This window comes from Onychostoma macrolepis, chromosome 18, assembly GCF_012432095.1.
Source record: "Onychostoma macrolepis isolate SWU-2019 chromosome 18, ASM1243209v1, whole genome shotgun sequence".
NCBI classification, from domain to species: domain Eukaryota; kingdom Metazoa; phylum Chordata; class Actinopteri; order Cypriniformes; family Cyprinidae; genus Onychostoma; species Onychostoma macrolepis.
The window spans coordinates 34,068,681-34,083,499 of record NC_081172.1 but is presented as its reverse complement, the minus strand read 5'-3'; the positions used below and the strand labels follow the sequence as shown (position 1 = coordinate 34,083,499).

Sequence of the window (14,819 nt, the reverse complement as noted above, 5' to 3'; positions counted from 1 at the left end):
AATTCTAAAGGCTTAAAAAACATACTAAATGGTGTTTTTTTTTGAAAATCTAAAAATGCAGAAAGTTTCCTGTAAGGGGTAGGGTTAGGTGTAGGTTTAGGTGTAGGGTTGGTGTAGGGCGATAGAAAATACAGTTTGTACAGTATAAAAACCACTACGCCTATGGAGAGTCCCCGTAAACCACAAATACCAACGTGTGTGTGTGTGTTCGACTAAATGTGTCATGTTTATGGCATAAAAATCACACGTGTTCATGTATTTTGAATGGACTACAGGATGATCAGAGTCAGAATCAGATCAGTATGTTTGCTCTGTGTAGACGAGCCGTGTGAATGTGCAATAGCAGCTTTACAGCCTCCAGCATCTCTAACTCATAACAGATACACAGAAGAACAGCCTCATCCTGATGCTGGTGTCCATGATCTAGACAAAGAGGGTGCTTAAGAAACAAGAACTTAAGGAAGCAGAGCCTGGACTGTGTGCTCAGCTAACGGCCCGGCGTTCCTCCGTATAAATATTACAGTCAGGCAGCATTGAGCTCATGCAGCTGTGGCACGCCGGGCCCCGGGGAACACGCTGACCCAAATCAGCAAGACAAACACGCTTCACACCTGCATAAACGAGTTAGCAGCCGCTAATGATGACACAGTGAGCCGCACTGTCCGCTAACGAGGCAGGAGAGTGCAGAAAGCAGAGTCTGTGTGAATCGCATGAATGAAGGGATGAAGGAAGTGAGAGAGAGGAAGAGAGAAACAGAAGAACAGGTGTGTGAGCAGCGGGGTGCTGGAGAGACGAGAAGATGCCTAGGAACAGATCCAGACCACCTGCATCCTCACACACCGGCCGAGTCGAACCATCCTCAGGGCATCACTGACGTCAAACAGTCCAGCCAAGTGACGTATATTTCTATAGAACGGTCTAAATCCTTTAGACTTGAGAGAGAAACATGAAGCAATTCAAACCAAATGCTTCAGATGAGGCTCATCAGATCAGAAGCTTTGTTAATTGGTTTTAACTCAAGTGTTTAAAAATGTGAAGCTGTTTTTGCTGTCATTCGTTTGCTTTGTGCTCATCAGATTTCAAATAAAATGAAATAATCAAATTAAATTAAGCATCTCTCATTTTCATTTGCAATGAGATAAAATTACAAATCAAAAAAGTATTGTCAAAATCCAGAAATAACCTTGCTGTCTATTTACAGTTTTCTGTTTAATTTAGTGCCCAAACATGTTTACATGAAAACTGCTTACTTTTGTTCACATGGTCTTCAGGTTAATAATAGTTAAGTGATGGTTCATATAGATTTTCAGTCATCTATGTTATTGCAGCAAGCTGTTATACATTTTTTCCCCCAGGATGTGTTATTTGTGCTTTTCATTTATTGAAGATGTTACGCTATTTCATCTCCTATTGGCTCGCTCACTAACTGTGTTCACAGACCGTAACATTATTTGACCTGTGAATCTCTGATGCTGTGAATGGTGATTGCGGTGTGAAATGACTCTTGGTCACAGATGAAAGGACAGCGATGCAGCGTTTGAGCCGTTACACGTCTGTAATGACAAACACAAACACATAATGAAGCAGCAGCGGCGCTCATACACGGAGACAGAGAATAAACTCACATCACAGACCCACGTCCAGAGATACAGTCTGATCTGAAATCATTTGATTGCTTTATCATTTATAAACATGAGTGGAAGTCATTGACGGCGGGGTCGGGTGGATCAGGGTCATTTTTGGGTCATAACTGGGTGCCTGACAAAGCTGTGCAATGATTGATCCACGTTCACTGATACTTCAGTATGAGCTTCCTTAAACTACTACTGTATGTACATAGTTCCATAAATGAAGCATTTGATACAGTGTGCTGATGTACGCATGTTGTTCTAGAGAATTCTTGTGAGATGGGCTTTGCTCCGGTTGAGTTTGGATATGTGTCGGGTTGAGGTTAGATTCACAGGCAGGATCAAGACTGTGATGATCTGAGTTCAGAAACTGTGAAGTGATCAGAGCGTAATTCACCAGCATCTCACACACATACCTTTAAATGAAGTTCCTAAACGTAAGTTAGGGAGGAGCGAGCCCATCTAATCTTTCAATCAACAGCCAGCGTATATAAGCAGCTGCTTACCTCTCTCTGGTCTCAGCTGCTCCAGCATCCCTCCACCTCCCCAATCTCCACCTTCTTCTAGGTACCTTGCCCTTTGTAATCATCTTATATCAAGTCCCTGGGGGGGTTTATCAGAGCTCGAGCTGAAGCTGCTTCATCGAGCCCCTCATCAGTGGACAGCAAGCCAAATAAGTTTACTCTATTTCCTAATGATTATATCAAACGGACTCGTTAAACATTAATGAAAAGACAGACGCAGGTTTGGACTCATTTAGACTCATTTCCATCCAAACACTCTGACTAGATGACACTACAGCAGCACATTTGGCCTTTATATGTGTAGGACATTTCTTGAGTGAACCTCCCATTAACATTTACATATATTAAGCGAATTACAATAAAGCAGCTTAAGAAATGAATCACAGAGCCAACAGTATTGAAGTTACAGCACAGGCGAAGCTCAATCATCTTATTCCTGCCTCTTCTTTTGGCCTCGGCGTCAGAAGGTGATGGTGATCAGTTAAAGAAGGTGATTTCTTCATTACTAGGCTGGTGAATATAAATTTAGCATAATTGTTGGCTTCCGGTTTTAGTTGTTATTTAATAATCTCTTGCAAATCAGAATTCATTACAGTCAAAAGAGAACTGCCTGCCTCACAATCACAACTTTTTAGCAAAAATAAACACACACACACAAAGCTGATCTGCTGGACGAGGCAGTTTAGAGTTAAATTTCAATTTGAACTCATTATGATGATATGAGAAGAACAGGATTTTGGTGAATTAAGTGTGCATGTTTCAGTACGGGTCAATCTGACTTCTTAAAGACTGAAACAGACCCTTTTCAAAACTGATTTTACAGAAGACAACAGATATTGTGTTGTTACGGTATTCTGCAGCACTTTACATCCACCGCACTGACAGACTGCATTATAATGAGCCAGAGTTATGTTTTATACACAAGCACATCTCTCACTCAGTGAGGAAAAGAACATGTCCTATTTAATCATTAGAAATGTCAAATTCTTGATTAGTGGCACTAAAACGAATGCATGTCGATTGTATAATGAATGTTTGTGTGTATGAGCCTGTTATTGTGTTTTGAGTTCCTCCTTCAGCTCGGTGTTGTTTTCTCTCTCAGCTGGGCGGCTGTGGGATTCTGGGAGTGGGAGTCTGGCTTTCCATCACACAGGGAAACTTCGCCACGCTCTCCTCATCTCTGCCCTCGCTCTCCGCCGCCAATCTGCTCATCGCCGTCGGCAGCATCATCATGGTGATTGGTTGCCTGGGCTGTGTGGGCGCGGTCAAAGAGAACCGGATGCTACTCCTGAGCGTAAGTAAACAACGAGGAAAGAGCGAACTAAACATCCTGTTTGAGTCAGTACGGTACATATGAGATAATAAATAAACCCTAACCCTAAACTACACATTGTACGAATCAGAAACATAAGAAATACTGTTTCATCTTGAAGCGACGTGTTTGTTTGACGTTATTCATTTGAACCGCAATGTGACTTTCTGCTCATTGTTCAGATAATAAGATGTGGCACTTGAGTGGTAATATTGACGTTGATTAGAGTTTGATGGCTGCTGTAATAGAGGCACTAGCAGGAATTCATATTAGCACCCGCGGGAAACACAGGAAAGCTTATTAGCATCATTTCACTCCACGAGGAACAGGTGAACATGAACACGTCTGTGAAACTGAGGATTCAACCCAGCGTTTCTGCTGTGAGCTAACAGGACAGCAAAATTATTTACAAAAGCTAACTGCCATTATCTCTTGGTGTTTATAAGGATTAATAAGAAAAAATTGAGAGGTAACAATTTCTACCAGTGTACATGACAGCATAGTATAGTATTTAGATCATTCAAACATGACCGTACTGTAAAGCATGTCATCATTCACTGTTACACTGGGATAATAGTACAAACATAATAAAACAACAACAGAAGTCATGACATAATAAAAAGGCCTTAACTAAACCGTAACGATTGGTTCTGGTCCTTGGATCTGATTGGACGAGAGGCACCGCTGAGTGCTGATAATCCCTCACAAATGCCAACTTCTTGAACGCACACAAAGGAATGTGGGAAAAGACATTAGCAGAGATACTTCAGGAACTCAAAAGGAGACACAAGCTGTGTTAATTGCATTTATTTGTTTATTTACTTTCAATCTGTAAATAATACATGTCAAAAGATCTTATCCACAATAATTATATTTTACGCATGATGGTTCAAGATGTTTCTGGAGTCTCTGCAGCCCTGCACACTTCAGATGTCTCCCTCATTTAACTCTGAATATGTTCATTGACTCATCAGATTAGTAGTAAGGGTTAGGGTTAGGTTTAGTCCGTGACGAGTGTCCAATAGGAGAGACGTCCATCTGCAGCGCTGAGGACGATCCAGCAACGCTTGGAAGGCCCTGGTTTCAGACAGTATTTCCATGGTTTTGTGCGGTGATATTCAAATCTTTATGGTGATTCTCTGACTCTAGGATCTTTTAAAGCGCAGTGGATGGTTCTGGAGGACAGAGAGACCTACATTCGGTACGGGAGCGTCCCGTGATAGATGCAGATATCGGCCTGTCGTAACCTCAGAGGGGCTGCACTGGATTGTTTTATCTGAGTTGTACGCATACTAAAAATCCTGAAGGGCAAAGCAGCCTTTCTCAACACAATCTTTATCCGTCTACAGTCCGTCGGTCTGATCATGTGATGTCATGAACAATCCCAGCAGATTCCTGAGCGTTCGACCGCAGCTTCTCTGATCCGTGATTCATTTCACACTGTATGTTTAATTCAGTCAATGCCATTCAGTTATCTTCACAAAAGAAATAACAGATATTTAGCTTTTTTAATCCAGTAAAATGTGTTTGCCAGTCCTATCAAATAATGAGTCGAGTGGAGCTCACAGCTCATTTCACATCCAGGTCATTCCTCAGTTTGGAAAGGCAATGTAAAGCGAATTGCACACGATATAGTTCTGACATAGAAAGAACAGTGCAGTATACGATACTGAACACAGCCAGTCGCTTTTTGATTTTACAGTTTGGAATTTGTTTGTGGATTTTCATCTTTGGATTCCCTGCGTCTGAAAGAAACTCTACCTACATATCCCACAATCCTTAACATTATTTAACATTAGTCCTTGAGCAAACTGCAGGGTTCAGGTCAGGTCTGCTTTATTCCTTCAGTGCCTGAGGGCTTAAACACCACTGTCCCTATTTATTATTTATAATGAGGAGCCATACGCAAATGATACATAACTGCAGACTGCCTTTTTTTTCTAAAGTTATCTATATATTCCTATTGTGAAAGTGAAAATAAGTTATGGATTTTATATTTTTAGAAAGAAAAACATGCATAAAATTTGTTGTATGTCTTCAAGATTACTTAAAAAGGAAGACTCGCATCTAAGCATGCATGTCTGCAGCACACCCTGTTTTGCTGGGTAATATGTATGTAAATGTTTTTAAATACTTCCTTAAATTAAATACCTAATTCAATGCGTTGAGATTATAATGTTTAGCCCTAACTGCTGATGTTGATTTAGTCACGTTCTCCGTTCCTCTGCTCTGTGTTTCCGGTTCACTGCTGGAACAGCGTGAACGTCAGAGCAGTCTATGAATATATAATGCTGTTCACCTCCGAGACTATCATAGCCTGAAGATGATTTATGATCAAATATTCTCATGTCCACATGGGGATGATGATGTTGATGTCAGACTGTGTGTTTAGCGCTGTGATTACAGCAGCGTTATGATGACGCCCATCACACAGATGAGACCAGGAGGAGTTAAAGACGGTGTACCACAAAATACATTTTGGGCTTTTCTACTGAATATTTTTTTCTTCCCAGCTTTACTTTCCATTAGCTGATAATAGTCACCCTTGGATGTTTTTGTAGACATTTACATAAATATCTAAGTGTAAACTGCTTCAAAAACACGGATCGGCAGAAGCCGTGCTCCATAACACAGACCGTATCTGTTTATGACAAACACTCTTCTGTGAACACTCTCACACCCAGCCGTTCATGTTATACACACACAGCGCATCTACTGAGATCCAGAGCAACGGACAGGAACTTGCTTGATCTAACAAATTGTGGTGTGCTTTGTAGATATATTGGAGATCATTTATTAAGATGTGCAGATAAACACATGCATATCTAAAAGAGGCTTTTACGTAGAGTGGTTGCACCAAATGTTAACCCAAATTTTAAATTAGGATTGTTTATATGACTTTTCTAAATTTATAACCAATATTTGCCAAATCAGTTTTATTTTCTCACAACACACATACAGTATGATATATCTTATGTGCAAACCAAATGCAGATGTGACCAGGAGAAAAACTACATTTGAATGTAAAATAATGGAGAATGAACTTTAGACGTCAGAGATGAGCATCCTGTGGTCTTCTGACAACCACAGCCAGTCGCTTCGCCGGATCTGAACGGGCCAAAGAACGGTCAGCTAACGGAAACGGAATTATTAACAGAACAAGATCTGCATGTTCCAGATTATAGGTCACTTCTCAAGTACTTCTTACAAGTACTTACAAGGAGCTTCTCTGTGCTCCAGGAGTTTAGCATTTCATGGCACTACATCTTCAAGGCTGTTGACTCAAAATCCGGCTTTCTCCAGTGAAAGGTGTCACTGCCGCTGGATTCATTATTCAGCCATGTGAAACACACATATCACTGTCCAAACCTCCTCCAGAGACCGTGGCATTAGTGTCAGTGTGTGATTTATACTCAACAGCACCTGTTGAACCGGAGCTCACACTGAAATCTTACGTTACAGATGGTTTTGGATCAAGGTGATTGTCCAGATTCTACAATGATTTCTAATGCAGCTGGAAGTGTGAGAGCTGTTATGGGTGAATGAATATGATCTTCTCAGTTCACAGCATGATAGAGTTTGAGTGCTCTAGTGAGTTTCTGAGGCACAAGATCAATGACATGAGAAATGAAGGTTAGCTTGACGAGCAATTAATCATTTAAACGGCCTCACAGTCAGTGCAGTGCTGGTGAATCACAAATCACTCACTCATTCACTGCTCCCTATATATTCATGACGTTTTGTCTAATACAGTCTATTTGTGTATAGTGATTAAAAATATGAAGATATTTAAAATCACACAAATAACAAGCATCCAGGACTGTATTTATTTATTTTCAGTAGTTTTCCTATTCAAAGTGGCCAGTTTTTCTATACAGACTTATGAAATAAAGACTGCAAAAATTAAGCTTGGCAGTTTTCTTTACCCTGTATTATTTCCAATAAAGCGTCTTTGAGGACATAAATGTTCACTAGGTGTTGTATCATATGTATCATCTATGATAATATTGTACTTATTGTTTTAATAATGCGCAAACTGAGATTATGGAGATTGTCACTCACTTTACGAAAACGAAAAAAAAACCTTGAGGGCTTTATCAGCACAATTGCAAATGCAGCATTGATTTTATACAACAGTTCAATAATCAAGAAAATAATATTAAGTGGGTTACATTTTAGACACCATTTTGCTCTGTTTTGCAAATGAAAATAGTTCCCATAACGGAACAGTTCTGTGGCTGCGACCATTTTGTTTCTGAATGATTCTGCATTTTTTAATGGTTTTGAATCAGTTAAGTGAATAAATCAACGACTCGTTCATAATAACTCATTAACCTACTGGCAGTTTTAGTTGCATTTTTTATGTATAATTCCATTCTTAAATATTTTTAATATAAAACTCAAATTTTACACTTCATTTTTAAAACATTAAAAATTGCAATTGCAACTGTAATGTAAAAGCATTTTTGACACATTAAGTAGTCTGTGTAAATTCACACTTCAATAAAAACACTTCAGTGCAGCTTCTGTCCACTTCTGCAGTGCAAAGATGGATTTTGTTGTACTTATTTCACTGATTGATAACAGCCCCACAGTGTTTTATAATGCTACTTGAATTTATTGATCAGATGAAAGAATTGAAAAGAATCGTGAAACACTGCATCAGGTTAGAAAATGCACTTATAAAGCTAAAATGTCCCTTGAATTCCCAGCTGTCAACAACAGGCCAGAACCAGCTGAGACACAAGCACAAAAACACAATCAGCAAAATACTGTCGGATTCCCGTCATGACAATATGCTGGGAAATACTGATGTATCATTTCAGATATATCATCAATATTTATATATCATCTAATAATCTCTCTGTTTGTGTCTCTACAGTTCTTCGTTCTGTTGCTCCTGATATTACTGTTGGAGATTCTGTTCATGATTCTGTTCTTCGCATATCAAGATGAGGTACGTGCAGAATGGATCTGTCTTATTCATTATTATATATTATTTCATGGATTGTGTTTGGTCATTGGCAGCAATCAGCGCTCACATATTTAATTATAATGACAGAAAAGCTCTTTAATTGGCCCGCTGTCTGGAGTGATATCACTCCAGATTACTTCTCACATAATCAAATAATTCACACCCAAATCAATATTTTATGACCGTGTATTTAGTTGTCATGTAGCCATCTAGTAAGTGGAGTAATGTATGGTCAGACAGTCATTATCACAAAACATACATAACCCCAAATCCCTATAATTCCCAGAGAACGGCTGATGAGGTTTGACATCTACTATATTTGGTGTCTGTGACATCACTGACAGCAAATTTTGAGAGCTCCGTCATAATCATACGAGTTTGAGATGAAGATGTAGATCCATGTAGGCTACTGTAGATCTTCATGTAAAAACTTCAGTAGCTTTCTTGGCAGACTCACATAGGGATAGCTTTAAGTTAAGCTTAGTTGAGTTATTTATTGGGTTAGTATCATCTAACGCTTCATAAAAGTAATAATTACAAATAATCAAGAAGTCTTGAATGTAGCTCTCTCTGTCTGACTCTCTCTCTCTCTCTGTGAGTCTCTCACACCCAAAATGCCTTGTTTTCTTGGCCGTTGTTCTGAAAGCACATATGGCAGCATAGTGTGATGGGCATGTTCCAGAGACACTTCCAGTGATAGCAGCATGTTTCCACCGTGGACCAGCGTACAGTAATCTCTCATCAGATACTGTCCTGTCATCAGCACTCACAAAACACACCATCAGTTCACCTTCCATCAGTCTTTAGGCCAGATTTACTGACAGCTTGTGCCAGCGCAAACCATCTTTTGGCGTTAAAACAGTACTGTCTGGTTTTACTAAAGACGCGCAGTGAAGAGTTAGCGCTGAAAAAGCGTAGACAGTTATTTTTGCGCCTGACCTTATTGAATATGCATTTGTAGGAGTTTCCCTTTCAGACGCAAAATATATGGCAGTAGAGTATTCAAATGAATCACGCGATTTACTAACATTTGCATTAGTATTTGCACCATTATTTAACGCCCAAAACAAAGCATGCCTTAAAGCAGGTGGTAATTTGTGCTGCTCTTGGTAGATTGCGCTGGCTATTATGGAAATGATCTGCTGTCTGTGTTCTTTAATTTGTGCATTGCCAGTAAATCACACGCAGAATTTTCCCCTACCACCGACGCTTTTCTGGAATTGCGCTCTAACGCTAATTTGCCCTGTTTACAGATCAGTTACAGAGGAAAGGTTTACCTGTGTGTGTGTGTGCGTGCGTGCATGTGTGTGTTACTAAAGCTGAATGTGACAGATGCAGAGACGGTGTGAGGATGATGAGACATCGCTCTCGTATGCAGGCTGTATGGAGATGAAGATCGAGTCCAGCCTGAAGAATGCCGTTTTTAGTGATGTGAGCTAAAGAAACACATACCATCGTTGTCAGATTTTGTTGCTGTTTTGATGAACGGGTTTGGATATTTGGGTTTCTCTCTGTTCAGTGTGACTGAGCTGTTATGGCACAGAAAATATCCGCTGAAGGAGTTAATAAGATCACTGCAAAGTGAACTGACCGGCCTTAAAGAGACTTTGATATCTGGACTGTGGCCTTCATTGGGAAAAGAAAAAACGGTTAATTCAAACAATGTTATTTTTGAATTGATCTATAAGAATCCAAAGCGTTTGTCTTGTAGGTTTAGGGTTAGACTGCCTTTATTCAGAGTGTGTCGCTGTTGAAGCGAGCTGGAGGAATAAAGTGATTTACACACATCAGCAGAACATGAAACAGGCCGCTGGTGATGAGGATCGCTCAGATCTAAAGGGAGCGACTGCATTGACAAACTGGCAAGATAAGGTGGAAACTGTGTTATTCTGTGTATCGTTGTCTTCTTGCGTTCCCTGGTTCTGTTCTACACATGATTAGAAACGATCATGATCTTGACCTCTTTATCGTCTCTCTCTGTTACTTCCTCTTCACTGATTTATTATTTATGATGCATTACTGTATTACAGCTATAAGGCAGACGGATCACAGGGAATAATGGAGGAGCTGGTATAGATGATATAGACACGTGTTTGTAATGGTGCCGCAGTCTGTCATGAGACCTGGAAGGAGGCGTGAACCCCTGCCGCGATGCTTATTTAACACACATTTATGTTTCAAAAGACGGCTCTGGGTTCAGCGCATGCACTCAAATCCCGTCTGAAGAAAGAAACACAATCCTTGGAGGACGGCTTTCACTGGCAGCTTCAACGGTGTAGATTGCTGTCTTTCTCACTGCCTTTTTCCTGTTTTTCTATTTCCTCTCTGTTTGTGGTGTTGAATAATTCATTGATGACGGTCTGTTTGGCCGACTGATGACGGAAGTGCTATTCCTCTGTAGTAAAGACTGCAAAACCCTCATTTATAACTCATATATATGCCAGTGATCAGAAAAGGATGATATTCCATAAACACCTCACCACACTCGCATATTCAGAGAGGAACAGGTCAAATATTTTAGATGTGAATAATTAGTTTTCTATCTTTGTGTTTACTGCTTCTGTCAGACATACATCAGTCTGATCATATTTAATATGCATATGTATCTGTACCATTGCATATTAAGTGCTGAAAAACATTTTGCCTCAATAAAGTCGTTTTTACAGAATATTAAACAACTGATCGCTCCGACTGTAACATAAAACATGCCATGCTGCTGTGTGTTCATCGGCATCAGAATGTAATGTGCCGTGCTGCTGTGAAATCACCAACAGCCTACACTAATGAACAATATGATTTGCCGGGAGAATTGATTATCATCATTTGGGAATTTAACTATTTATAGAGCTGCTTTTCATTATATTGCTGTTTCTGCATCGAGTGCTAAAATCACTGAAATACTTCTCATCTTGTGGTTTATTGCTGTATTTTAAAGTTTATGAAAGAGTCAAGCCCATATATTAGAAGGCTTCACTGAGAAATTGAGAAAGAGTGTGTGTGTCGTGTTTATAGATGATTGGATTAACACACACACCTAACAAATATGAGATTTATGATACATTTGTGAATTTGAGGAGAATTTTCAGGACGGTGCGGAATTTACTCAAATATTTAAGGAAGTTTCATTACTCAAAACATTATGCCTTAATTACATAATTTTATTCCCATAACAGTATGATTCTATTCTCAGAATCTGATTTTAATGAGGCACTAACACGTGCGAGTGAAGTATGCTCTGCTCTTTCTTCATCTCCCCGTGCGGGTCTCTCTCGGCCAGCGGGGAAGACTGGAGACAAGCACAGCTTTGTTCATTCATGAGCTCAGACGCCTCACCAGCTCAAGTCCAGCACTCAACGGGCCTCATGCATGAAACTCCAGCACGATCAATGCTTTTCTGTGAAAACCACACATTAATTCATTCACAAGTAAACTGTCACACCAAATTTAGTACAATTTATATTACACAGAAATGAATGTGTGCTTGTGTTTAATGAATGAGGCTCATATGAGCAACTATATGCACAGTTTATTTGTGTCCTTTACATATCCGTGACAGATATGAATTGTTTATAAATGTATCCAGTCGCAGTGAGTTGATGTGGAGGAAGAACTGCAGGATAGAAAGTGTTGTTCTTAAACAGCAGAAGAACTATCAGGAGTCAGATGTGGTAAAGCGTGGTAAAGTATGTGCTGTTTCTGTCTGTGGATCATCTGTTGTTTAGATTGGTTATGTAGTCACGTACAGTATTGTTCAAAATAATAGCAGTACAATGTGACTAACCAAAATAATCAAGGTTTTTAGTATATTTTTTATTGCTACGTGGCAAACAAGTTACCAGTAGGTGCAGTAGATTCTCAGAAAACAAACAAGACCCAGCATTCATGATATGCACGCTCTTAAGGCTGTGCAATTGGGCAATTAGTTGAAAGGGGTGTGTTCAAAAAAATAGCAGTGTCTGCCTCTGACTGTACAAACTCAAAACTATTTTGTACAAACGTTTTTGTTTCTAGGATTTAGCAATCCTGTGAATCACTAAACTAATATTTAGTTGTATGACCACATTTTTTTTAAACCGCTTCACATCTGTGTGGCATGGAGTCAACCAACTTGTGGCACCTCTCAGCTGTTATTCCACTCCATGATTCTTTAACAACATTCCACAATTCATTCACATTTCTTGGTTTTGCTTCAGAAACAGCATTTTTGATATCACCCCACAAGTTCTCGATTGGATTAAGGTCCGGAGATTGGGCTGGCCACTCCATAACATTCATTTTGTTGGTTTGGAACCAAGACTTTGCTCGTTTACTAGTGTGTTTGGGGTCATTGTCTTGTTGAAACAACCATTTCAAGGGCATGTCCTCTTCAGCATAGGGCAACATGACCTCTTCAAGTATTTTAACATATGCAAACTGATCCATGATCCCTGGTATGCGATAAATAGGCCCAACACCATAGTAGGAGAAACATGCCCATATCATGATGCTTGCACCACCATGCTTCACTGTCTTCACTGTGTACTGTGGCTTGAATTCAGAGTTTGGGGGTCGTCTCACAAACTGCCTGTGGCCCTTGGACCCAAAAAGAACAATTTTACTCTCATCAGTCCACAAAATGTTCCTCCATTTCTCTTTAGGCCAGTTGATGTGTTCTTTGGCAAATTGTAACCTCTTCTGCACATGCCTTTTTAACAGAGGGACTTTATGGGGATTCTTGAAAATAGATTAGCTTCACACAGACGTCTTCTAACTGTCACAGTACTTACAGGTAACTCCAGACTGTCTTTGATCATCCTGGAGGTGATCATTGGCTGAGCCTTTGCCATTCTGGTTATTCTTCGATCCATTTTGATGGTTGTCTTCCGTTTTCTTCCACGCTTTCTCTGGTTTTGCTCTCCATTTTAAGGCATTGGAGATCATTTTAGCTGAACAGCCTATAAGTTTTGCACCTCTTTATAGGTTTTCCTCTCCAATCAACTTTTTAATCAAAGTACGCTGTTCTTCTGAACAATGTCTTGAACGACCCATTTTCCTCAGGCTTTCAAATGCATGTTTAGCAAGTGCTGGCTTCATCCTTAAATAGGGGCCACCTGATTCACACCTGTTTCTTCACAAAATTGATGACCTCAGTGATTGAATGCCACACTGCTATTTTTTTGAACACACCCCTTTCAACTAATTCAACTAATTGCCCAATTGCACAGCCTTAAGAGCGTCCATATCATGAATGCTGGGTCTTGTTTGTTTTCTGAGAATCTACTGCACCTACTGGTAACTTGTTTGCCACGTAGCAATAAAAAATATACTAAAAACCTTGATTATTCTGGTTAGTCACATTGTACTGCTATTATTTTGAACAATACTGTATGTAACTCAGTCCATCACAGATTGAAACACGGGCCGTTTGTGAGAACAGGCTCGCTTTCACCGGCGCTGCGTTGAAAACAATAAACTTTAAGCGCAAACATCATGTGTGTGTTGGGTTACATTGCTCTGTTAAAATGTAAAGCATATTTAAGAGTAATTACACTGATTTACTGACACATAGCATCGTGGCTTATATTAATGGTAAATTTCAGGGACATTATTTTATGTTTGTATATTACTTAGATCGTTTATTATTTCGTATAAAACATTTATTTTTGTCCTGCCCACTGGCAAATAGTTTGTCAAGTTTTAAAGAAACGTTCTGTGGAAAAAGCTCCGAGTACTTATTAATGATTCTGTATGCTTCAGAATGTGACAGTCAGGCATTAATGTCATTCTTATGTGAAAGAGCTTTTCTTTACGGCATGTTCTAGATCGATGTGTATGCACAAAGCGACCTGAAGAAAGGCCTGCAGCTCTTCGGGACTGAAGGAAACATTGGCCTGACCAACGCCTGGAGCATCGTCCAAACCGACGTACGTCTCGCCATTCATTTCTGTGCTTATGATTATTTTCAAGAACCAGCGGTGTAGCACTGTAAGATATGACTGAATGTGTGTGTGTGCCGTAGTTTCGCTGCTGTGGAGTGACCAATCACACGGACTGGTTTTACGTGTATAACGCGACGCGTGTGCCGGACTCCTGCTGTCTGGAGTACAGTGATAACTGCGGTCTGGAGAATCCTGGCACCTGGTGGACAGCGGTAAGAAGCTTCATCAGCTTCGGCCTCTGAAGAGCACAGAGAACGCTTTGGCAAACGCTCTTCTCTCTCCTGTTTTGGTGTGAAACGGACACAGAAAGTCTTGTGTAAGTGTCGTGTTGTCCATGTCTCTCTGCTGACTGACCGCTGCGGTTTGTGTCGACAGCCGTGTTACGAGCGAGTGAAGGGCTGGCTGCAGGAGAATCTGGTGGCTCTGTGGATCTTCGCTCTGTGCACGGCTCTAACACAGGTA

The 14,819-nt window shown here is 40.1% G+C and overlaps 1 protein-coding gene across 2 annotated transcripts in view; it reads left to right on the top strand.

Annotated features, from left to right (window-relative positions):
• The window catches only part of tspan4a (tetraspanin 4a), a 36,954-nt gene that overhangs the window by 19,018 nt on the left and 3,117 nt on the right, over window positions 1-14,819 (top strand). For both annotated transcript variants that reach the window (XM_058751789.1, XM_058751788.1), the window contains 5 exons: window positions 3,255-3,446; window positions 8,347-8,421; window positions 14,241-14,342; window positions 14,438-14,569; window positions 14,733-14,816. In XM_058751789.1, coding sequence (XP_058607772.1) covers window positions 3,255-3,446; window positions 8,347-8,421; window positions 14,241-14,342; window positions 14,438-14,569; window positions 14,733-14,816 — 585 coding nt within the window. The remainder of the gene's footprint in view (window positions 1-3,254; window positions 3,447-8,346; window positions 8,422-14,240; window positions 14,343-14,437; window positions 14,570-14,732; window positions 14,817-14,819) is intronic.